This window comes from Lucilia cuprina, chromosome 6 (genome assembly GCF_022045245.1).
Source record: "Lucilia cuprina isolate Lc7/37 chromosome 6, ASM2204524v1, whole genome shotgun sequence".
NCBI classification, from domain to species: domain Eukaryota; kingdom Metazoa; phylum Arthropoda; class Insecta; order Diptera; family Calliphoridae; genus Lucilia; species Lucilia cuprina.
In genome coordinates this window covers 45,389,656-45,416,668 of record NC_060954.1, presented here as the reverse complement: position 1 = coordinate 45,416,668, position 27,013 = coordinate 45,389,656, and the positions used below count along the sequence as shown (strand labels likewise).

Below are 27,013 nucleotides of genomic sequence, written 5' to 3'. Positions count from 1 at the left end.
GTTATTAATTATAATAATAATAGTGTGATCAGTCAATTTGGTTTTTAAGAAAAAAAAACTTATAAATAAAATAAATTTAAATATTAATCCAGTTCTAAATAATTAAATTCCTTTATTAAGGGTTGTGTTTGGGCTTGTAGATTCTCCATGACGGTACTCATTGTAATGACACTGTGATCCGGCACAATGCCCACAGAGTTGGGTGGTAAATTAGGAACTATTGTAGAAGTGTTGGCGGCAGTGTATTGTTGTCCAGCACTTGTTAGTGTTAAAGAGTGAGATGGATGAGAAGGAGGAGGAGATGTGGCATAAACACTGAAAAGTTAAAAAAAATAAAAAAATTAATAATTGTTAAAGATTTAAAATAAAAATAAGTTTATTATTTACCTTAGGGAATTTGTGGATCTATATAGTGGTGGAGGGGTATTTACACGTAATGTACTATAAGCTGCTGCCTGAGGAGCCGAGGCGGTGGGATGAAATAGTAAACTCATGCCGGCACATTCATTCAACGATGTCAAATAGGAAGGAGGTGGTGGACGATGTTGAAATTCAGGATATAAATAATTACCACCCATTAGGCGACTATTACAATAGGGACTATTACAATTTCTACACATTTCCATGTGACGATAGCAGGGACATTCATCAACATCATCGGGTAAACTTAAACGCCAAATTGCACCAGATATTACCAGCAAAGAGACACCAATACCAATCATCAATAGAGCAGCACTTAAATATTGTGTTGAGTGTTCGATGAGACCTGTCGAACCCAAAACAATACCACCCAATGTACAGGCAACACCGCCCAATGCCAATATACCAATAACAAAGGGTAATGAGGGTCGTGAAAACCATTTACGAAAACTAAGACGTATAGGTGGTGTTATACCACCACCTGCTGGTGGTACAACTGCTGCAGTTGTTGCTGTGGTGTGATGTAAATTTAAAGGATTTTCAATACCAGCAGTTGTTGTGGCACCATCATAAAGTGATCTGAAAGTAGGAGAAGGAAATGAGAAAAGAGCAATTAGTTTGATGTCCATAAAATGTCAATAGTTTTGTGTCAAAAAAAAAGAACTTTTATAAGTTTAATTGGGTCGATTAAATAGTTGTTTAAAAACGATTATTTACTTAATGTTAACAATTAAAATTTTCATTAAAATAGTAATTTTTAAGATTCTGTGTTTCGGTGCACACTAGGAAACTGTTTTGGAAAACTTTTGATTTTGAGAGAATATCATTCGGAAATATGTTTTGTTATTCTTCTCATTCGTACAATAACAAATCAATGCAATTAAGAGCTGGTTCACACTGGGAAACTTTTGTTGAGAAACTTTTGATTTTGTGTGTGAGAGAAAGAGATGGTTGATATTTCTTGCTCTTTCTCTCACACACAAAAATCAAAAGTTTCCCAAGAAAGAAAGAGAAAGAATATCATTCGGAAACTTGTTTTGTTATTCTTCTCACTTGTACAACAACAAATTAATTCAATTAAGATCTGGTTCACACTGGGAAACTTTTGTTGAGAAACTTTTGCTTTTGTGTTTGAGAGAAAGATAGACCCGCTTCACACTGAGAAACTTTTGATTTTATGAGCGAGAGAAAGAAATGGTTGATATCTCTTTGTCTCACACACAAAAAAACAAAAGTTTCTCAAAAAAAGTTTTCCAGTGTGAACAAGGTCATATGGTTCATATTTCTTTCTCTCACAATTAAAAATCCAAAGTTTCTCAAAAAAATATTCCAGTGTGAACCAGTTCTAATACGTAGTTTCTGAAATAAAAGTTCCCATGTGTGAACATTAAGGAAACTTCAAAAGAGAATTAAGAAAAAGTTTCTCAACAAAAGTTTCCTAGTGTGGACGAGGTCTATTGGATTTTCTTTTATTAAAGAAGAATTTGTTTACAATTGTCTCATTCACAATCGATATTGTAAGGTTGTATCGTAGTATGTTGTAATTTTGACATTATCAATATGTTTTGGTTTCAAAAACCATTTTATTTGAAAAATGGTAATGACATACAACTTCACAACAATACGACATTGATTGTGAATTGGACCAAAAATGTTTGTTCAAAGAAATTATTTTTGATCTTAGACATTTTCACTACCTGCTTTTAAAATATCTTTTCTAGATTTAAAATATTAATTTTTGTTATTTCAGTTTTAACAATGACTTGTTAGAACCCAAAAAAAACCTAACAAATCCTTAACAGGTAAACAACCCCTAACTTCACATGCACGAATAAGTAGTGCATTAGACAAACATTTTTCCCCCCAAAAACAAAAGATTAAGGATACTCGGCTTTTGTGTTAGTAAAATATAATTGTTTTTGTTGTTGTTGTTATTAACACTACAGGATACTTTCTCAAGACAACTAAAAGAAAATGATGAACAAACAAAAAACGCAAGAAAACTAACTGCTGCAGTGAAACAGTGACATGCAGCACCTGCTTTTTTCTAAAGTTAAATGTTCTCCTTTCATTTTGCTTTACGGCTTTAAAAGAATCTAATGCATTCATTCTTTTTTTTTTTGGGAATTTTTGTTATTTGATTCAATGACAAAATGATTATTTGACTGTTGCAGCCAGCCAGCAGAGGGATGTTGCGTTTTCATGAGATCTTTTGTTTAGTAATTTATCATAAAATAAATCAAGCAGATGTTTTTTCTAGTTTTTTTTTTCGTCTGCAGGTTTTAGTTTTAGAGAATTTCTAAGATTTTGAAAATAGAATTTATGAAAAGATAAAAAATGCAATTTTTTATGGTTTTATGTTTTCTTTTCGGTGGGAGAAAGGAATAAAAGAAAAATTGATGTTTAAGAAGATTTTGATAAAAAAAGATTAAGGCATAGAAACAGGTACAGTTTTCAGGCTATGTATATAAATCACTTTTTAAGGGTCATTTTGAAAAGGATTTAAAAACAAGATTTTAATTGTTACAAAAGCAGCTGTAAAGAATAAATTATTCTAATTTTTAACTATTTTTGAAGAAAACAGCTGTTTTCTGTCTTCTAGTTTGGAGATGAAATTGAAACTTACTCATGCGGTTGCGTTTTTTGGTTCCAAGAGAAAATGCAAAGTAAATGGACTGTTTTTGAGGATTTGTAGGCTTTTGTTTTCATATTTCACAGTTTATTTTGCCCTCTTCTTCTTTGGCATTCACAGAAAAATGCTAACACACATTCATAGCAAATATGAATGGCATGATAACTCTTAATTGTAATTAAAATAAATTTTAATTTGGTGCGAATTTCTTTTACGATTGAAAACCTGGTCCACACTAGGAAACTTTTGTTGAGAAACTTTTTCTTAATTCTATTTTGAAGTTTCCTTAATGTCCATATATACAAACTTTTGTTTTAGAAACTACGTGTTAATTACATTGATTTGTTGTTGTATAAATGAGAAGAATAACAAAACAAAACAAGTTTCCGAGTACGAGAAACTCCGATACTTTAGGGACCTCAAAATACCTTCTATTTTAAAAAAATTTTGAAATATTAAATTTGTTTTAAAAATATGAAATAAAAAAAAAACAAAAACAATCTGTTTTAGAAAGATTTAAAAAAATATGCTAAAAATGTTGGAAATATGCAAAATATATGCAATTTAAATCGAAATATGCAATTTAAGCATTTTTAACAAAATATGCAAAAATATGCCACAACAAATCGATACCATTTTTTAGCAAATTCTTTGAATTGAAAAGAAAACTAGTTAAAAGTTATTTTAAGTTATTGACGAATAATATGCATTTGTAGAGAAATCCTTGTCCTGGTCATTATATAAAAAACTCAGCAAGAAAAGAACTTCAAAAGAAGCGAAAAAGATGTAGAATTTCATGTACTAAAAAAGACCTAAAGAAGTGATGATTTTAACACAGGCTTGTCTTAGAAAGGATGTTCTTTATATTTTATTACAAATTCACTACATCTGAAGTCATTTTAAGGTAGAAAGTTTTGTTGTCCTTTTTTGGAAGTTATTAGGAAGTGAAGTACAATTATAGAATAAAACTTATATGATTCACTCAAAACCCAGCAAAAAAGTACTTTTGAACAAGAGAGAAGTTATGATTTTAACACAGACATATCATAGGGGGGAATGTTCTTTCTATTTGATTCCAAATTCACTACATTTGAAGTCATTTTCAGGAATTAATTTGATTCACATAAAACCCAACAAAAAAGGTACTTCCAAACAAGCGAATAAGAAGTAGAATTTACTCCATGGAAGTATTAAACAAACATCTAAAGAAGTGATGATTTTAACACAGGCATGTCATAGGAGGAATGTTTTTTATATTTGATTCCAAATTCACCACATTTGAAGTCATTCTCAGGAAGTAATTTTTTGTTAATTTTTTGAAAGTTATTAGAAGGTGAAAACATTAACATATAAACTCCAAAATGAACCTTTTAATTTTAAACAAAATTGAATTCTTTTCGCTTATTTGGAAGTCAATAAACATCACTTCCACCGAAGCTAAACAAATTCACTTAATGCTACTTTTGAAGTGGTGATAAATGTTATTCTTTTGGAAGTACTTTTTAATACTTTTGCTGAGTATTTCAACAATTAAAATTAGAAAATTTATCAATGTTTACATATTTTACATAGTGTAAATAAAAGTTATATTTTGACTTGTTTTTATAAAAAAAAAACTTGTTAAAAATTTCAAAAATAAAGTTTTGATTGTTTTAGTTTTTGTCTTAAAATTATTGAAAATTTTAATTTAGGGATTTTCCCTCTACTTTAACTAATAGTTTACTATTAATATTAAAAGATAAAAATATAACAATGGCCTTTAGCTAAAGCGTATGTGTTTTTTCATTCATTTCTTTTGTATTTTCTAAAGCCATTAAAAGAATAAATATATTTTCCAATAAATATTTTTCACACTTTTAAATTTCTTTTTTTTCATTTTTTTTCTTTAAATGCCTTTGGGCTACTTGGTAAAATTTTTACAAATTCATTTGTTTTCTTTTAATGATTTATAAACAGAAAATGAAAAAAAAATGTTGATATTTTTTATATAGTAGTTATTAATTTTATTTCTGTGTGTGTGTGTGCTAATAAAGTCTTTAATTTATGTTTAAAACAAATTTTTTTTTATGAAAACTATAAAATTTATTAGAGGAGAAAATATGAAAAAATTTTTTAATTATTTAAAAAACAGAAAAAATATTAAATTACCTAATGTTTATTTATAAAGTATGAAATTTTATAAAAAATAACATAATAATAAAGGAAATCTATAAAATTAATAGAAAATATAAAATTTTCATAAAATTTTATTTTTAATTTATAATTACAAGTCTTTTCAACTAAAATTTCCTTAAAAAACATAAAAATTTGTTTAATTCAACAAAATGTAAAGAATATTAATGAATATCATAGTTTACATAATTATGTAATGATTATGATTAACTATTAAAATTTTTTAATTTTTGTTAAAATTTTAACAATAAAAACTATTGTTTACATAGTTTACATAAAGTAAAATACTCTTAAAACAATTATTTTCTAAAATTGCACATTATTATCGATTTATTTATGTTATATGTGTGCTAATTACATGATTTTCGAAATTCTTTACATATTTTAGTTAAGGTAAACAATTGAAATTTTTACATTTTAAGCTAAAATACAAATAATTTTTGAAAAATTTCCAGTTTTTAAAAACAAGATTTTAATTGTTACAAAAGCAGCTGTAAAGAATAAATTATTCTAATTTTTAACTATTTTTGAAGAAAACAGCTGTTTTTCTTATAGTTTGGAGTAGAAATTGAAACCCACTCATGCGGTTTCGTTTTTTGGTTCCAAGAGAAAATGGAAATTAAATGGACTGCTTTTGAGGATTTATAGCCTTTTAATTATTATTTGTTTTTGTATTTCACAGTTGATTTTGCCCTCTTCTTCTTTGGCATTCACAGAAAAATGCTAACACACATTTCACACAAATTTCAATTGTTTACATATTTTACTTAAGGTAAACAATTAAAGTTATTAAATTTTAAGTGAAAATAAGCAAAATTTTTCAACAATTTCAAGTTTGTATACAAAAATTTCAATTGTTTACATATTTTACTTAAGGTAAACAATTGAAATTTTTACATTTTAAGCCAAAATAAGCAGAATTTTAAAAAACAATTTGAAGTTTTTCATACAAATTTCAATTGTTTACATATATTTTGCATCATGTAAACAATTGAAATTCTTAAATTTTAAGCAAAAATAAGCAAAATTTTTCAATCATTTCAGGTTTAGGAGCAAAAATTTCAATTGTTTACATATTTTACATAAGGTAAACAATTGAAATTCTTCCACTTTAAGCCAAAAGAAGCAATATTTTTGAAAAATTTCATGTTTTTATCTAAAAATTGTATTTATTTACATAATTTACTAACAGTAAACAATTGCCAAAGAACAGAATTTTCGAAATAATTTCAACAAAAATTTTAATTGTTTACATATTTTACATCATGTAAACAATTGAATTTAAAGCATTTTAAGCCAAAATAAGCCGAATTTTTAAAAAATTTCAAGTTTTTTATCTTTAAATTGTAATTTGAATTGTTTACACATTTTATACAAAAACACACTTAACCAGTGCCTCAGGTGGCAATCGAACCCACCACCTCCAGTCTACCAAACTAGGACACTAACCACTAGCCTACCGAAGGCCACATTGATTAAATGATTAAATTTAATGACTGGAATGCATCCACTTCTTTAAATGTTGAATACTTGTTCGATTTTTAAATAAATTTCATAAAAATAATGATACATTATTCATAAATATAACGAAAGTGTTTATTTTGTCTTTTACACAAGAACGACTTCTACTGATAAAAAGTTAAAATTTCATTCGTAATGCTATATGATTATAAATACGTTAACTGTTTAAGAAAGATTTCATAATATTAATGAAATATTCTTTATAAATACAATGAAAGATTACATTAGTTATTAAATAATGAACTGTTTCATTGTTTCACATTTTAGTAAGGTAAACAATAGCAATTCTTGAATTTTAAGTCAAAATAAGCAAATTTTTTTAATTATTTACATTTTTCATAATTTTTAATTGTTTACACATTTTACTTGCATTTTTAAGTAGAAAATGTTGTATTTGCATGAAAATCTTTTAAATTATTTAAGTTTTTCTTTAATTTAAATTTTAATAGTTTCCTGTTGTCTTATCAAATTTAGTTTAATTTTAAAGTTTTAAAAAAGTTTTGAAAATTTCAATTTTATCTCCTAATGAGTTTCAACATCTCTTTTTTTTAAATAAAACACAATGTGAGTTCTTTTCTGTTTTGTTATGTTTTTTTGTTATAAATTTTTTGACGAAATTTTATTTTCAAATTTAATTGCCCAATTAACCGAACTGTTGAAATTCAAAACAATTTTAAGATTAAAACTCAATTGCGGTTTTTATAGCTTTTTAATCTTTTGTTTTTTTCTTTTTTGGGGGGCAAGAATTTTGACATAAAAGTTAAAAGCTTTTAAAAGTTTAATGCAAATGATGGCTGTAGGTCGTTTGCTCATCAACATAATTTGACTATCTCTCCCAAAAAAAAGGTTAGATTAGTCAATGTATAATAAAATTTTCAAAATTCTAAATTTTTTTTTTGAGTAGGTTGTTGCATTTGTAAATCAATTAGTTAAGGCGAACATTTGAAAAAAAAAACAACAACAAAAGTTATTTAAAAAGAAAACAACAAAATTTAAACATGAACACATACAACATAATTCTTAAAAATTTCTGTTCATCTTCATCATGATAATGATGATCCAGTCTAGTAAATGTGTTATATTTCAAATCAGATCAGAACAACAATACCCTAAAGAAAAATGCAGCTGCATTTAAATAAATTAACGACCTTAACACATTTTCTTAATGTTCTTCAACATTTTCTCTCTTTGGCTATTGTGTTAGAATGTGTTATGGTGTGTTGTTGTTGTTTTTATTTTAAATTTTAATTTTGATAATTTCATTTCAAAAAAAACTGTAAATTTTCGATTTGTCAGTTGTTAAAATAAAAATTGTCTGATTTTAGTAAGCACCTAATAAATTTGATTTAAAAACATTTTAATTTCTCTCCTTTATTTCTTGTTGTTTTTTTATTATTGCTGTTGTAATAAAAATAAGTTTTGACACGCGTGATTTTTTTCAATGAATCTGTTGTGTGTGTGTTGTGTTGTGTTTTTTTCCCTTTGAGCTATTTATTACAAAGTAGTGTCTGCTTCATAAATAAATTTTATTTTTAAAATTTACACTTTTTTCAGCTTTAAAAGCTTCTGTAGGTTTTCTTTTTCATATCAGTTTTATTTTTATAAAATCTATAAAAAACTGGTATGAAACACGATTTTCATGTAAAATTGAATTATGTTTTTTTTGCAATGAAATCAATTTTGTACTCATGATGCACTTTATCAGTTTTATAGTAGTATAGTTATTTATTTGAAATTTTTTTATTTCAAAAGTTTTTGTACAAATACTTGAATTGTTTACATATTTTACCTAATGTAAACAATTGAAATTTTAGCATTTTAACCCAAAATAAGTAAAATTTTAAAAATTTTTTAAGTTTTGAACAAAATTTTGAATTGTTTACATATTTTACCTAATGTAAACAATAAAAATTTTAGTATTTTAACCCAAAATATGTAAAAATCTTAAATTATTTTAAGTTTTGGACAAAATTTTGTATTGTTTACATATTTTACATAATGTAAACAATTGAAATTTTAGCATTTTAACCCAAAATAAGTAAAATTTTTAAATTATTATAAGTTTTGGACAAAATTTTGTATTGTTTACATATTTTACCTAATGTAAACAATAAAAGTTTCAGTATTTTAACCCAAAATATGTAAAATTCTAAAATTATTTTAAGTTTTGGACAAAATTTTGTATTGTTTACATATTTTACCTAATGTAAACAATTGAAATTTTAGCATTTTAACCCAAAATAAGTAAAATTTTTAATTTATTATAAGTTTTGGACAAAATTTTGTATTGTTTACATATTTTACCTAATGTAAACAATTGCAAATTTAGCATTTTAAGCTAAAATGCAATGATTTTTTATGTTGGCGTTTAAAATTTTTATAATTTCTATAATTATAACAAATTTAATAAGATATTCATAACATTAATGAAATATTCTTTATAAATACAATAAAGCGTTATGTTAGCTCTTAATCAATGTCATTCTTAGAATGCGGCCTTTTCTTTAAATACACAATAATTTTGTGTTTTTTTTTTTGTATAAACATGTTAATGACAAAAATTATGAAATATTCTTCATAAATACAATGAAAACTTACATTATCTTTGGAAAAATAAACAGTTTCATTGATTAGTTAGTTTGTTTGAAAGGAGAATGTACATATATACATAATATCCGAAGAAATACACCTGGGCCTCTATCTAGCCTGTTGTGCACTCCTTAACCAGTGCCTCAGGTGGGAATCGAACCCACCACCTCTGGTCTACTAGACTAGAACACTAACCACTAACCTACCGGAAACCACATTGGTTAAATGATTAAATTTAATGACTGGAATGCATCTTCTTTAAGTGTTGAATACATGTTCGATTTTTAAATAAATTTCATAAAAATAATGATACATTATTCATAAATATAATGAAAGTGTTTATTTTGTATTTTAAACAAGAGCTGATTGATTTAATGTTAAAATTTCATTTATAGAATGCAGTTTGGTTGACATGATTTTGACATGATTATATTTATGATAACTGTTTAAGAAAGATTTCATAACACTAATGAAATATTCTTTATAAATGCGATAAAAACTTACATTAGTTCTTAAACAATGAACTGTTTCATTGATTTAATAATAAATTTGGATTGAAGCTTTTTCTTTTAGTTTTTAATAAAACTATGATTACATACTAAATTTTTGAATGAAATTCATGATACATTCTTCATAAATATAATGAAACAAGCAAAAACTGTTGCATTGACTTAATGTTAAAATTTCATTTATAGAATGCAGTTTTGTACATTAAAACAATGAACATATAGATGACATTTGTTTGAAAAAAGATTTCATAATATTAATGAAATATGTTTCATATATACAATGAAAGTTTACATTAGTTGTTTAACAGTGAACTGTTTTTATGCTTTCAACGAAGAAATTCATTTATATAATAAAGCTTTTTCTTAAGTGAACATTTTACAGAAGTAGCAGTGACCATAATAAGTGAATACCCCTATAAATGCTAGAGAAATAGACTTTGGAAACTTAAAACGATGAAAAGTTTTTTTATAGAAACAAAATATAGCTGAAACTGAACCCATAACTTCAATGAAGAATGAGGAAAATCTTCAACATTGTTACACATTAACGCTTCCAGCTAATTTATGAGCTGCTGCATTACACAGTGAAGCAAAATGTATACAATTTCTGAAACAAAAAAAAAATATTAAAATGAAAACCTACAAACGTTTTATATTTCAATAAAAATACAAAAACTTGAAAAGATTTTCTTTGTCGAAAAATTAAATGCACAAGTTTCTAATGGCATAAGTGTAGTAATATGTTGATTTTTTTTTGAAATTTAACGACTTTGTGCAACATTTGTATGCATGTGCATGCAGCAGCGTCTAATGTACATATGTTGCATTTGAAATTCTATAAAAAAATAAAGAATTTATGTTATAAGGTTTCATTACAACTTATAGATTTCTTAAGAAATTCTTAAGAAAACTACTTACAAAGTGTAGAAATTAAATTATTTTTTTTGAAATTTGTTTTCCACAATTAGTTTTTTTTTTTTTTTTTTTTGAAGAAAAAGTAACTAATTAAAAATCAATGCGGGTATTTAATGAGTTTAAGAAAAGTAAAGCTATAAAAGGAATATTAATTTAAATTGTTTAGTTAAACTAATAGTTAAAATGAAATTATTTCAAAAGCTTTAGAATCAAATCAATGATTTTTTTCTAGTTTAGAACTTAAAGTTGACCCAAATAAGTTTTATATGAAACTTACATATTTCCTTTTTAAAACTTTTAACACACATTTTCGCTATAATCTTTAGTTCTCATTAAATATTCTTAACACATAAAGCTTTTATATCCATAAAAAAGCTTTTTTCTAAAATACCTCTTAAACACCTGCTTAATAGTTATTTTTACTGCACTTGCTTTGTAATTGTCATTATTTAAAGTAATTAATAGTATTTAAATTTAAATTAAGTACAAAATAACCGTTATAACTAGTTAGTTAAAACGTTTCTAATATTTCCTAAACAAACCGCAAGAACCTTATCCCCTTCTCTCTCTCTTTAATTATCATTCTAAAGCGGCTTTTTTTTTATTCAAAAAATTTTCAATATTTCAAACAGCTGGATAACCAAATTTGGGCACAATTAAACAAAATCATTAGCAGTAAATTAAGCCTAAATCGATAAAGTGGGAAAAAATATTGGAAAAAAAAACACAACAATACTTCTCACGTATTGTTCGCTTTTAGGAAAATTTAAATAAACAATTACATTTATTTAAAGAAAAAAAACTTCTCAACACTTTAATATTTAAGTTTATTTTCGTCTTAAAAAAACAATTGTCTCTGCAAGACACCCATGAACAGGAAATGGCGGTATTTATTTGTTGAAAACTTTTGGTTTTTGTTATGTAAAACGTATACATTTTGGGGGAATTTTAATAGACAAGTGTCCATCTAGAATAATTTTAAAAAAATTTCTTTCATTTGAAAAAGCCCTTAGACTTCTATTTACTATAATCTCAGGAAATAAAAGCTTTTTTTGAAAGCTTTAAAGCTATTTGATTTAAACATTTTCTAAGGCATGTGCTAATCATTTTATATATAAGTGATATCTAATTGCAAACTTTAAAAATCTATAGTTATACTTTATGCCATAAAAAAGCTTTACGAAAAGCTTAAAAACTTTAGAATTTCAAAGAATGCTTGATGTTTTATATTCTTGAGATGAGATGTAGGGAGAAAAACTAGCGGCATTACATGGTTTTCAATATCGGACACAGGTCTAAAGTTTTGAATTCAGGTCTAAAGTTAAAAATTAATCGGGTCTGTTGTAAGCTGCTTAAACAATGCCTCAGATGAAACCACCAACTACGGTCTAACAGACTAGAACACTAAGCACTAAACATACCTGTTAATAACCTTAGATATAAAAGAGCTTTTCTTAAAGCTTAAAAGCTATTGAAGATCCTAAAACTGATCTCAGATCAAAAGTTTCTTTTGACAAAAGTAAAAAGTTTGTTGAGACACAAAAAACTTTATTATATAAATTTTACAGAAAAAAGCTTTAAAATACTAATGTTAAGTATTTTAAATCAAACGTTGAGCTTTTTTCTGTAAAAAGAGTATAATCAAGCTTCAAGGATTATCAACTGATATTTATATCATTATCTTACATATGTAAATGAGCTTTTCTTATAGTTTAAAATCCAATGCTGATTTTGGCTACTAAAGCTCATTGGTTTTAAAATGAATCCATTTTTTCATATTTGTTTAGAATTTGAGAAAGTTCATGCTCAATCAGTGCTGGTTAAAGCTGATCTAAAATAGAGAGTTTTCTAATCCAAAGTAGAGCTTTTACTGCAAATCCTTATTAGTTCTTTAATACCAAGAGAGAAAAGTTATTTTTGAATGAGAAAAACCATCGCAACAAATAACTCCTTTTACACTAAACAACTTTTAATCAAAAGCTTATTTGTATTAACTTTACTATAAAGCTTAAAAGTTGAGCTTTTCTTGCAAAGAGAATAAATATTCATTAGATCTTTAATACCACAAAGTTGTTTTAAAATGAGAAATACTACCGGAACAAATAACTTTATTTCCAATAAAGAAATTTTAACTAAAAGCTTATAAATATAAAGCTTAAATAGTAACTTTAATATAAAGCTTAATTTCATAAACATTCTTAAAATGTTAATTTTTTAAATCTATTATTTATGTAGTCTTTTTTTTTAACAAATTCTTTAAACAATATGAAATTTGTTCTAGAAAACCAATAGAAAAACCATAACTTAGCTTAAAGCTTTTTAATAAAATGTTTAAACAAAAAAACCCATGAAAAACTTTAAAAGCATTTGTATAAGCTACTTAAAGACTTAGAGACTTTTTAAGCAGCTAATAATCATATATCATATAACTCAAACGTTTCTAATATTAAAAATTTCTTTATTAAAAGAAAATTTTATTATATTTAAAAAAAGAACACACTACTGGGCTTTGTTTGATGAGTTTTAAAATCGTTTCATTTATTCTTTGAATTTATTATCAATTTCTTTGTATTTTATAAAAAAAAACTATTCATTTATCATTTGTAGAAAGAAAAACCTAGGAATCAAAGTGATATATGATATTTTCTATTTTTTTTTGTTTTGTTTATCATTTAGAAAAAGAATAGTTTTCGTTTTGTGAAAAGTTGTTGATGAGTTTGACCAAAGATATTGATGATGATGGGTGTCAATGTTTAGATATTTGAGTCAATTTTTTTTGTTTTTGTTCTTTTTCTGGAGCAAATAAAAGGCATCAAATATGCTGATATATTACAATCATTTGTTTCTGTTTCTGTTAATGGTAACAATAAGGTCAACTAGATGCTAAATAAATGAGAAAACATATGGTTGTGCTTTCTTGTAGGGAAAAAGTCTTCCCCTACTAACTATAAATTAGTGAAACAATTGGGGTATAAGTTGGATACAATTATGCTTAAAAGATTAATTTGAAGATTAATGATGTAAATTGTGTTGAAATTCAAAAAGCTTACAACTTATTTTGATAAAAAAAGCTGCCATTTTGTTTTAAGACATTAAAAAGCTTAAAATTCGTTTCAAAATAAAGTCTGCTAACAATGTTCATAATAAAAAGCTTAATCTTTTAGCCGTCTAAATAATTTCAATTATAAAGCTCATATTTAGCTTAAAAAGCTTTAGCTATAAAAGTTAAAGTCTAATAAAAAGTTTATATACAATTTATTATAACTAAAGCTGTAATTTTATTTTAAGTTTAAAGCTTTGACATTAAAAAGCTTATAATTCGTTTCAAGCTTAAGTTAATATAAAAAAGCTTAAACTCTTTACTAGCCTAACTAATTAATATTAAAAAACTGTTGTTTTATTTCAAAAGCTTAAAGCTTTTTATCTTTTATTTAGATAATTTAATAAATTTACCAGCAGTCTAATTAAAGCTTTTTTACAAGATGTGTTTTAAATTTATAACAAAAGAAGAATTTAAGTAATTTACATTTTAAACTTTATAAACAATTTTAAAGCTTATTGTTAAACTTTATTTGTTTAGCTTAAAGTTTAATTATAAAGGAAGTGCAAATTTTTATACTTAAAGCTTTTGATTCAAATTATATTTTCCTTATGTTAGTTTTCAGTTAAAAAAGCTTTAAAGAAAATTTACTTTAAATTTTTTTGAAAAAGCTTCTTTTAAAACTGAATGTTGATCTTGTGAATTGTTAAGCTTTAAAGTTAACAAATCACAATATATTTCTAAAGTTTTTTTTTTTCCAAAACTTGAGTTAAAGTTGTAACAAACATTTTAAAGAAAGTTTCTATACATAAAGCTTTTTTAAGCGTAATAACTCTCAGTTTAAAAACAAACAAAAGTGTAAGCATTATTAAAACTTATAAAACGCTATTAAAAGCTTTATAATTATCTAACGAATCAGTATTCAATAATATTAAGCTTTAAGCTTTTAAACTGTAAAATAATATCGTTTAAACGGTTTCTATCACACACTTTTATGTATATGCATAAAATTTGAATAGCTTTGAAGCTTTTTTTTTTTAACAATAATCTGTAAATAATTGCAATAAGTACTTTTACCCATACAATACATAAACATTTCTCCCTTTTATCTTCCTCTCACAGCAACATGCTCAAAGGAAACGTGATAAAAGTTTAACATTTTACGTTTTAATATTTTATAAATCATTTTAAATCTTTTACTCTTTTAAGAAATATTGCTGAAAAAAAGAAGAAGCCTTAAAAATCTAACAAAAATAAAGCACAAAAGATACCTTTAAGTACTCTCGCCCATACAGTACTAAGTATTTGTTATCTATTGTTTTCTTGTATATTTTTAGTTAAACGGCTTAAATATATCAAATTACAATACATAACATTAACCACAATATTCACACTCTTTCCCAAGAGTTAGCTAAAGCAAAAGCCCCCAGAAGAAGTCTAAAACCACCCCCTTTTTTTGCAGCCATTTGTTTTCTACTTTAATATGACATCTGTTAAAGTTTTTTCCTTATAAATCCCCCCATTCCTGTAGCAAAAAGCAAAAAAGAAAAATTTATTTGGGCAATAGACATAAAATAGAATTTCACTTAAATTTTCTCAAATCTTTTACAATTTGAATTTTTATTTAGAAAAGCAAAAAAACACAATTTCAATTTAACCCCATTTACAGATGATTTAAACGTATTTCACATAAAATAATTTGTTTTATTGAAATTGTGGATTTTGTTTAACGCTTAAGGGATGTGATTTTGTTGACACCCTTATACGTATATATATATAGATACTCAGATACTCTATATAGTCAATGTCTAACGACTCAATGTCGCTAACACCATTTAAATTAATTTTTTTTTAAGGAAATATATATTGTGTGCCTAAATAAAGTCTAAACAAATAAGGGCTTTAAAAATAGATGAGTTTTATTTTTATTTTTTTTCGGAAATAAATTAAATTTAAATAGGTTATAGAGCAGTTTAATTTAAAAATTGTTTCTCAAGGGCTTTAATTTTGGCATACAATTTTGAAATTAGTGATGTTGAAATAAAGCCGCCATAGAGAAATGAATTACAATAAATTTTTAACTTTAAAGTGTCGGTAAATGTTTATAAGCTTTTAAGCTTTTTAGTTTGCATAACATTTTGAACTAAAACGGAACTGAATTACAAGTAGAACTGAATTATAACTGAACTAGAACAGAACTAGAACAGAACTAGAACAGAACTAGAACAGAACTAGAACAGAACTAGAACAGAACTAGAACAGAACTAGAACAGAACTAGAACAGAACTAGAACAGAACTAGAACAGAACTAGAACAGAACTAGAACAGAACTAGAACAGAACTAGAACAGAACTAGAACAGAACTAGAACAGAACTAGAACAGAACTAGAACAGAACTAGAACAGAACTAGAACAGAACTAGAACAGAACTAGAACAGAACTAGAACAGAACTAGAACCGAACTAGAACAGAACTAGAACAGAACTAGAACAGAACTAGAACAGAACTAGAACAGAACTAGAACAGAACTAGAACAGAACTAGAACAGAACTAGAACAGAACTAGAACAGAACTAGAACAGAACTAGAACAGAACTAGAACAGAACTAGAACAGAACTAGAACAGAACTAAAACTGAACTAGAACTGAACTAGAACTGAACTAGAACTGAACTAGAACTGAACTAGAACTGAACTAGAACTGAACTAGAACTGAACTAGAACTGAACTAGAACTGAACTAGAACTGAACTAGAACTGAACTAGAACTGAACTAGAACTGAACTAGAACTGAACTAGAACTGAACTAGAACTGAACTAGAACTGAACTAGAACTGAACTAGAACTGAACTAGAACTGAACTAGAACTGAACTAGAACTGAACTAGAACTGAACTAGAACTGAACTAGAACTGAACTAGAACTGAACTAGAACTGAACTAGAACTGAACTAGAACTGAACTAGAACTGAACTAGAACTGAACTAGAACTGAACTAGAACTGAACTAGAACTGAACTAGAACTGAACTAGAACTGAACTAGAACTGAACTAGAACTGAACTAGAACTGAACTAGAACTGAACTAGAACTGAACTAGAACTGAACTAGAACTGAACTAGAACTGAACTAGAACTGAACTAGAACTGAACTAGAACTGAACTAGAACTGAACTAGAACTGAACTAGAACTGAACTAGAACTGAACTAGAACTGAACTAGAACTGAACTAGAACTGAACTAGAACTGAACTAGAACTGAACTAGAACTGAACTAGAACTGAACTAGAACTGAACTAGAACTGAACTAGAACTGAACTAGAACTGAACTAGAACTGAACTAGAACTGAACTAGAACTGAACTAGAACTGAACTAGAACTGAACTAGAACTGAACTAGAACTGAACTAGAACTGAACTAGAACTGAACTAGAACTGAACTAGAACTAGAACTGAACTAGAACTGAACTAGAACTGAACTAGAACTGAACTAGAACTGAACTAGAACTGAACTAGAACTGAACTAGACTGAACTAGAACTGAACTAGAACTGAACTAGAACTGAACTAGAACTGAACTAGAACTGAACTAGAACTGAACTAGAACTGAACTAGAACTGAACTAGAACTGAACTAGAACTGAACTAGAACTGAACTAGAACTGAACTAGAACTGAACTAGAACTGAACTAGAACTGAACTAGAACTGAACTAGAACTGAACTAGAACTGAACTAGAACTGAACTAGAACTGAACTAGAACTGAACTAGAACTGAACTAGAACTGAACTAGAACTGAACTAGAACTGAACTAGAACTGAACTAGAACTGAACTAGAACTGAACTAGAACTGAACTAGAACTGAACTAGAACTGAACTAGAACTGAACTAGAACTGAACTAGAACAGAACTAGAACTGAACTAAAACAGAACTAGAACAGAACTAGAACAGAACTAGAACAGAACTAGAACAGAAATAGAACAGAACTAAAACAGAACTAAAACTGAACTAGAACTAAACTAGAACTAGAACTAGAACTGAAGAAGAAAATAACAAGAACTTAGAACTTAAATAAAGAAATGTGTTCAAATTAAGCTTTAAATTAACTTGGTTGCTCTAAGTTTTGAAAAGCTTCACAAAGTTTAACTGTATTCAAATACAGCTTTAAACTTTAACTTACAAACTTACTTTTTTGCAATCCTTGCTTTCCTTTAAAAATTTTGCTTTTTAAGCTTTGAAGCTTTTATTAAAATTTAGCTTTAAAACTTTAAACTAATAAAAGCTTTAGCTTCCCTTAAAAACATTTAAACTATTTTTTAAGTTTTAAAAAAAAATATATATTAAAATTAAGCTTTTTATTAAATTGTCAACTTATTAGGAGCTTTTCTGACACCTAAAGCTCTTGTGAAAGCTGTAAAAACTGTTAGACTGTTAACATTTACATTTATCTTTTCATAATTTAAGCTAAAAGTTTTTAAAAGAAAATTTTGAACGTAATGCTTATGTTAAATTAAAATTTTTCCAATGTATATGTCTGTCTGTCTGTCTGCATTCTATTAGAGGTTTAATGCTCCTTTACCCAAAAAACAAATTCATGTCACATGTTATTAAATTTAGAATCTGTTCACTTCAAAAAACAAAAACTGTCTTTTAAAAAAAGCTATATTTAAAGAAAAAAACCCTTTTCATTTCACACATGTTTTTAAATAAATATAACTTCAAAAAGAAACTACCGAAAGTACTTAAAGAAAAAAAAATACTCATGTTAGAAGAAAAAGAAACAATAAGAAATTTTAGAATAAAAGAAACCCACAAAAAAACGTAAATGCCCTTTTCAAAAAAAATCTAACCAAAAAAAACTGAAACATGTTAAAATTGAAAACTGATATTGATGGTCTTTCAATCATCAAAGATAATATTTTTTAAGGGAAATATGTTTAAAAGGTTTTGTGGATGTTGTCTGGTTATGTTAGATTTGAAAGTAAGCAAACAAAAGGTAAAATAAAATTATGAATTTTAGAAACCATATATTGAATATAATTGACAAGTTACAAATATTTTTTTGTTCTTCTTCGTTTTTTTTTTATTATTTGTTGTATGTTCCCTTATCTAGTTTATTATAATTAACACATTTTTTTTATTTATATTTTATATTTATTATTACAAGGTCTAGTAAAAGAGAAAAAAAATACATTTTTCAAATATCAGTCAGTTAGTTTATTTAATATATAGGGGGCCTTTAAGTGTTGTTGTTGTTGGTGCCATAAATCAAGTACTTGTTACTTTGTTTTCTTCTTCTACTTGTTGTTTGTTTATTAGTACCTTTATAGTATTTTGTGCAGTGTAGTTCGAATAATATTTACTTTAGTTTTTAAATAAACATTAACAAAAAAAGAGAAGCTTCTTGTATTTGGTTGTCGGTTTGTAGTATTTATTGGTAAAATTGATTTTTTTAACAAAAAAATTGATAAAAAAGATTTTTATTTACTTTAAATACTAAAAGCAGCACCAATTGTGGAAAAATTAGTACCAAAAACTTAAATACATAAGTCTGGTAAAAAAGCTTTTAAAAAGTCTATCTGATAAAACTAACTTTTATATCTGGAATTTTTAAATTAACACCTTTAATAAATTTCTATTAACACCTTTTCGAGTGGCCACGTTTTTGCATGAAACTTTGTGAAAAATATTTGAAATTTCCATAATATTTCGTCAATTTATTATGTAATTAAAGTAAATTTGTTAAAGAGATTTCGTTACATTGGTTTTGTTTTAGTAATTGTCAGATTTGAGCTTTAAAAGCTTATTTTCAAACATTATTTTTCAAAATTGGTTGGTTCTTCTAAAAAAGCTCTTTACCGTTATCTCTTTAAGTTTAAATACGTTTAAATTCTGTTTTTATTTAGCTTTTGAAATCACAAAAAGCTTTTTTTCAAAAAGCATTTAAAGATTATACAAGCTTTCAAAGCTTTTTACGATATTGCAAAATAAACGTAAATAAGTTTAAATTTAGTTTTTATTTAGCTTTAGAAATCATATGAAGCTTTTAAAAAAAAAAAAAAAACTTTTTCTGAAAAGCTCATAAATTTACAATTTTTTATTAAAATCTACTAAAGCTATAGCATAAACACTATACTAGCTTTCAAAGCTTTTTTTATCAATATTGCAGAGCAAGCTTTAAATAAGTTAAAATTTAGTTTTTAATTAGCGTTTAAAGTCACAGAAAGTTTGTTTAAAACTTTTTCTAAAACGCTTCCAAAGTGTGCATTCAAAGCTTGAAAACTCCATGGCTGATAGCTTATAGTTTTGTAAAAGCTCTTAAGTTTTCATTGAAAGATTAATCAAGCTTCTAAACTTAAAAACTCAATGGATGTTTTACTAAACATTAAGGTTGTTTTAAAAGCTCCCTAGTTAATATATATTTCAAAAGCTCTTAAGTTTATATTTAAAGACTATAGAAGTTTTTAAAGTTGAAAACTCAATTGATGTTTTACTAAACATTAAGCCTGTTTTAAAAAGCTCCCAAATTTATATATTGAAAGACAAATATAATTTGAACTTGAAAATTCAATGAGTGTTTTATTGGACCATTTCCAATCTTGTAAAAGCTTTTCCTAAAAAAATGTTTTAAATTTACTGTTTAGTCTTATTTGATCAGGATAAGTCAAGAGACAAGTAATTTCTCTCTATTTATGTACAGAGTAACCTGTCAGGGTCTTGACAAATTTTCGGTAATTTTTCTTTATTTCCTTAAGAAAAACAAATTCAAATTTGTTTAGTTTTTTTCTTATCGACATATTAAATAATACGAGTTTCCTTTTTTGTTTACTAACAACCGGAAATACATAGTTTTTTCAAACTAACACAACAACAAAAATTCAAATTACACTCAAACCAAGAAGTAAACACTTAATATTCTTGTGTAAATTTCAATAAAAGAAATTTATCTAAAATCTATCAATCACGTCTTATAAGGCATTCAATAATAAATTACAAATAATTAATTTTATTTCTTTAAGAATAGAACACAAGTGTTTGAATATTTTTTGTTCCGAAAAAATTTGACATTTTTTTCTTCAAAGTTTTGACCTGATTTTAAAAACTAAATTTAGTTTTTCTTTCACAAGGGGGAATTTATAAATGTTTTTCTATAGATTGCTTTAACTATTTAGTAATTTAAACATATGTTTTAGGTTACTTATTATTTGTAGAGTATAAAATTCAATAAAAATTCCTAAAATTGTTTAAAATTTGAAGTGGGTTTTGTATTAAGCATAAAGCGTTGTCATAGGATTAAAAAAAAAGGTTTAAGAAATCTTGTTGAAAAAATCTTTGTTATGAAAGAAAAAAACGTTTTTTTTTTAAATAAAACATGAAATTTAAGAAAAAGAAACAGCTTCCTCATAAAACTCTTCAAAATTGTGTATTAAAAGTATTTTAGTTATTTTTATGTTTAAAGCTACTGTCTTGTTAGATTTTTACTAAACTGATAATGGGGTAAGGGAAAAGGTCATTTCTTAGACAAAATCTATTAACTATTCTTTGGACTAGTCCATGAACTAGCCTATGGACCAGTCTATGAATTGATCTATAGACTAGTCTATGAACTAGTATATTAACTAGTCAGTGAACTAGTTTAAGGACTAGTCTAGTTCATAGTTCAGGCTATGGACTGATCTGTGTACTGGTCTATCGACTAGAATATAAACTAGTCGGTGAACTAGTCTCTGAACGAGTCTATAGACTACTCTATGAACTAGTCTATGGACTTGTCTATGAACTAGTTTAAGGACTAGTTTATGAACTAGTATACGGAGTAGTCCACTAGTCTATGGATCAGTCTATGAACTAGTCTATGGACTAGTCTATGGACTAGTCTATAAACTAGTCTGCGGACTAGGCTATGTACAAGCCTATGAACTAGTCTATGCACTAGTTTATGGACTAGTCTATAAACTAGTATATGGACTAGTCTATGAACTAATCTATGAACTGTTCTATGGACTAATCTATAAACTAGACAAGTCTATGATCTAGTCTAAGAACTACTCTATGAACAAGTCTTTCGACTAGTCTATGAAATAGTACATAACCTAGTAAGTGGAGTTGTCTATGGACTTATCTTTAAACTTGTCTATGAACTAGTCTATGAACTAGTTTATAAAGTAGGCTATGAAATAGTCGGTGGAGTAGTCTATGGAGCAGTCTATGGACAAGTCTATGAACTAGTTTATGGACTAGTCTATGGACCAATCAATGAACTGGTTTATACACTAGTCTATGAACTAGACTATTAACTGGTCTATGAAATAGTCTTTAAACTTGTTTATGAACTAGTCTATGGACTAGTCTACGAAATAGTCCATGAACTAGTTTATGGATTAGTCTATGAACTAGTCTATAGACTTACCTACTTACCAGTCTATTGACTAGTCTATGGACTAGTCTATTTACTAGTCTGTGAACTAGTTTATAGACTAGTCTATGGACAAATATATGCACTATTGTATTGATTAGTCTATGAACTAGTATATGGACTAGTCTATATACTATTCTATGAACTAGTATAAAGACTAGAGTATGCACTATTCTATGGACTAGTCCATGAACTAGTTTATAAACTAATCTACGAACTAGTCTATGGACTAGTCAACGGACTAGTCTTTGAACTATTCTATTTTAACTTTATTACAACAAGAAATGACTTTTACACCCACACCAATACATAATAACCCCTATAAATGATGTCTGGAAACAAAAGCTGCTCCATTTCCATTTTCATGTTATTGTTTGTTGTTGTTGTTTTTTATATATTTTGAAGATTTCTTAAGTGTTTTGAATACAAAAGCTACGCATTTGAAATACTTCTGTTTGCCTTTGTTTTCTGGATCCAAAATGTTTTATTTTTTCTATATTTCTTTTATTCTTTCTTTTACTTTTAAATGTTTGCTATTAAAACTACCAATTGTTGTTTTGTTTTTTTTTTGTTAGTAGTTTGCTGCATGCGTGACATGTTTGCTGTTTACAGACTTCTTTTCTACATCTTCCTCAACATATTTTTTTGTTTTCAACTTTTTTTTCGTTTTTGGAATCTAGATGGATTTTTGTGATATTGTAGGCTGGAGGGGATATATATTCATATCATAAAGAAAAGAAATGAACAAAAAAAAAAAAAAACAAGCATATCATTGGCATTGTTGTTTGATGCTTTGAATATTTTTTGTTGGTTGTGTGGCAATAAGTGCTTTTGATGTTGCATGAGTACCAGGCCGGCCAATATTGCTTGTTACTCGCATTTTACCAAAAAAAAAAAAACGAGATCTCCACTTAGAGTTTATTATGGCATTTTATATATTTCAAATATTATAATGGACATTTTGTTGTTATGGTAGCTGTTGGCTGTCCCCCCAAATTGTCTAGATTCCCCAAAATACAGTATGAACAATTTTAATATGGAAATCACACACAACCATACACGCACATCAAATAATAGGGTCTGTCAAAAGTAAAACAAAACAGAGTTTTTTTTTTTTGAGAGGGAAAAACATTTTCTGTCCATCCGTCTGTCTGTCTGTCTGTCTTAAAGATGGAGCATGCCAATTACCATTCTAAATATGACAATGTCAAGCTTTTTTAAGGGTTTTTTACTGCTTTTTGTTACCAAGAAGAATATTAAATTGTTTTTTTATTATTTTCTCAAGAAAATTATTAAAAATTTGACATCTTTTAAAGTTTAAATTTTTTCTTATCATGTTTTATTTTTTCTTCAAAATAAAATCTAATTAAAATCTCACTTTGTTAAAAAATCTTTTAAACTCTAAGGAAACGATGATCATCTTTTCCACGTGTTTTTTGTTTTTGTAACAAAATATAATTAATGTAATTACCTTTTTGCTGTGGTCGTCGTTGTCGTTGTTGTTGGTTTGTATTAAGTTTATAATAGACTTTTTTTTGAGTGTGCTCTGTTAATAACATTATAGCAATAATAAAGAAAAGGTTGTAATATAATAATTTAAAAAAAATATGACGAAATCTTTTTTGTTAACCTAGATTGGTTATAATCAGGCATAATTTGAAAGGTCATTAAAGTAATTTAATAATTTTAGAAAAAAATATTCTAACAAAGTAGTTTTAAGACATGAAAATTGGCAATTTAAATGTATACAAAAAGACAAACCGCAATTATAAAGTAACGAAAAAAAACTTAAAATTTTGTAATAAGACAAAAAGTCAGAAATTGTTGAATTGCTGAACAATACTAATTTAAGGCAAAAGTTCTTAGTTTAAGTTAAAAATGTATAAAAAATGGCTAACTTTTAATTCTTTACATTGTTTACATTATGTCAAATATATCAAGTAAAGTATGTAAACAATGTAAAACAATGCAAAATTTAATAATTTATGTTAACATTTGCAAAATTTTGCTTAATTTTAATTTTTTACATTGTCTACATTATGTCAAATATGTAAAGTAAAGTATGTAAACAAAGAAATTTCTTCCTAGTAACTAATATAGCAAAGAAAATGTTGACTAAATACAAAAATGTAGTAAATACGCAATTGTTTACCATATGTAAAATATGTAAAATTGTTAAAAAAAAATAATATTTTTGCCAAAAACTTTTTTCATTGAATTTATGACAAAAGTTAATAATTTATGTTAAAATTGCTAGATTTTTAATATTTACATTGTTTACATCATGTCAAATATGTAAAGTAAAATATGGAAACAATGTAATTTCTTACACGAGACAAATGTTGCAAAGAAAATTGTGAATAAATTCAAAAATGTAGTTGATACGCAATTGTTTACATTAAATGTAAAATATGTAAAATTGTAAAAAATATAATATTTTGTATGAAAAACTAATTTGTTTTATTAAATACTTTATGATTAAAGTGAAAAATTTGCTAAATTGTAATTCTTTACATTGTTTACATTATGTCAAATATGTAAAGTAAAGTATGTAAACAAAGAAATTTCTTTCCATTAACTAATATATCAAAGAAAACTTTGACTAAATACAAAAATGTAGTTGCTACGGAATTATTTACATTATGTAAAATATGTAAAATTGTTAAAAATTCCACATTTTTGCAAAAAATTTTTATTATTGAATACTTAATGGCGAAAAGTGATAATTTATGTTAAAATTAGAAAAAATTTGCTTTATTTTCATTCTTTACATTATTTACCTTATGTCAAATATGTCAAGTAAAGTATGTAAACAATGTAATTTCTTGCACGAGACTACTATAGCAAAGAAAATATTGACTAAGTACAAAAATGTAGTGAATACGCAATTGTTTACATTATGTAAAATATGTAAAATTGTTAAAAAATTTAATATTTTTAACGAAAACAACTTTGTTTCATGGAAAAACTTAATAAAACTAACAAATTTCAATTGTTTACATAATGTAAAATATGTAAAATTTGTAAACAATTAAGTATTTTACCTAAAATTCGTTAATTTTAAGTAAAAACTTTGTCTATACTAACAAATTGCAATTGTTTACATTATGTTAAATAAGAAAATCTTAAATTATTTGAAAAAAATTGTAAACTACTTGATAGTTTACCTAATGGCAAAAAGGTAAACAATGAACAAATTTACGTTTTAAGAGAAACCTAATGAAAATTTTAAAAACATTTGAAAAAGTGCATTGTGTTCATTAAGTAAATAATAAAGAAATTTCTTAATAATTCATAGTTTACCTAATGTAAACAATGAAATAAATTGAATCTTTACATGAGGCAAATAATACAAAATTGTAAAAATAACAAAATTTTTCCAATTTATAAATTTTTTTGTGGGGGTAGGTGGATATAACTTACCTATGATGTCTATGATGCCCCGCCATTGGGGACATGGTCGTAACCATGGGTCTCTGTTGGAAATATTGAAATTGTTGCATATAAGCAGCAGTATCCTGAGCAACAGGTGCATTTAAAAATGGCGATGACGCTGCCGCACTTGCAATTTGTCCCAATGCATTGGCAGCGCCTCCGCCACTATGATGTTGACTGGATGTTGTCATAACATTGCCATATTGTTGGTGGCCATGATGATGAGCATCCATAAATATAGCCGTATAACGTGGAGGATAATGTGTAGGTGATGAACGTTGACTAGCAGCAGCTGCTAATGTAGCTGCCGTAGCTGTGCATTTAGATTTTGTTTTGTGTTTACGTTTCGTGCGTTTCGTTTGACGTGCATTGCCATGAGGGGGTGTTTGTGGTCCGGCTAGTTGTGTAGCAACATTGGGCCCGCCACTGCTACTAACATAACCACCAGTGCCAACACCATTGCTAGAGTTAATGGCTAGAATACTACCACCATGTAGAGAGGGTGGAAATTGTAATTCACTGTAAATGCTCGATTCTAAAATGTTACTTTCGGATGTTGTGCGATTTAAGATAAATTGATCAAATTCATCTTGCAAAACTGCTGGCTCATCATTACTATCACTGATGCCAGCTGAAGGTATTATGGATGAAGTTGTTGTTGTTGTGGCCTCTAGCAAAGCAGTACTTTCCATGGCACTTTCTTCGCTATTTGCCTGTGACATTTCACAGCGACTACGATTGAGAGTATTTGAGCTAGAGCTAGCACTAATCACTATTTCCGGTATTGTTAGATATGTTGTTGTATTATCCGATGATGTTACGCTTAATTTAGCCGAATTGTTGGTTGTATCAGGGGAGATGGCACCAAACATAGTGCCATTTTCAAATACTATTGGGTTCGTGATATTGGTGGTGGTGGTGGTTGACGATGTTGTTGGTATAGGGGTGTTTGTGTTAATATTTATTAGACTCTTGTGCTGGGGAGAATTGTGGTATTCTTTAGCATCCATGCTATGTTGTTTTTGTTTTCTTGGTGTGGTAAACATTTTGTAAATTATTGTTAAATTTTCAATTTATTTAAAACAAAAACTTAAAAAATTTCTTTAAATTTATTAATAAAAAACAAACTAAAATTGGTCCCTAGCTTTATTTTCTATTTAGTTTAAAACATCACTGCAATTTTTTTTTATAAATTCACTTAATTTTTATAAATTTTCCATTTTAAGAATTTTTGTTTTGGTTTATTTCGTTATATTATTCAAACACTTTAATATAGAAAAAAAAATTTCGTAAGATTTTCTTTTTTAAACGAGTATTCAAAATTTTGATTTTTCAAAAACGCCCGCTGCCGTTTCTGTATTGATGTGTAACGTTCA

The 27,013-nt window shown here is 26.6% G+C and overlaps 1 protein-coding gene across 1 annotated transcript; it reads right to left on the bottom strand.

Annotated features, from left to right (window-relative positions):
- LOC111685082 lies at positions 1-26,776 on the bottom strand. The gene is made up of 3 exons (XM_023447318.2): positions 25,626-26,776; positions 388-999; positions 1-315 (listed from the first exon to the last, which is right to left on the bottom strand). Exons 1-3 carry the CDS (start codon positions 26,681-26,683, stop codon positions 84-86), a joined length of 1,902 nt encoding a protein of 633 aa, XP_023303086.2. The 5' UTR covers positions 26,684-26,776; the 3' UTR covers positions 1-83.
- Positions 26,777-27,013: the final 237 nt, after the last annotated feature.

Bases quoted from the DNA above. Each gene is read 5' to 3' on its own strand.
- LOC111685082 (XM_023447318.2), bottom strand. From the start codon at position 26,683: ATGTTTACCACACCAAGAAAACAAAAACAACATAGCATGGATGCTAAA. The intron at 1,000-25,625 runs GTAAGTTATATC...TCCTACTTTCAG, and splicing joins GGGCATCATAGACATCATAG to ATCACTTTATGATGGTGCCA. The intron at 316-387 runs GTAAATAATAAA...TTAACTTTTCAG, and splicing joins AGATCCACAAATTCCCTAAG to TGTTTATGCCACATCTCCTC.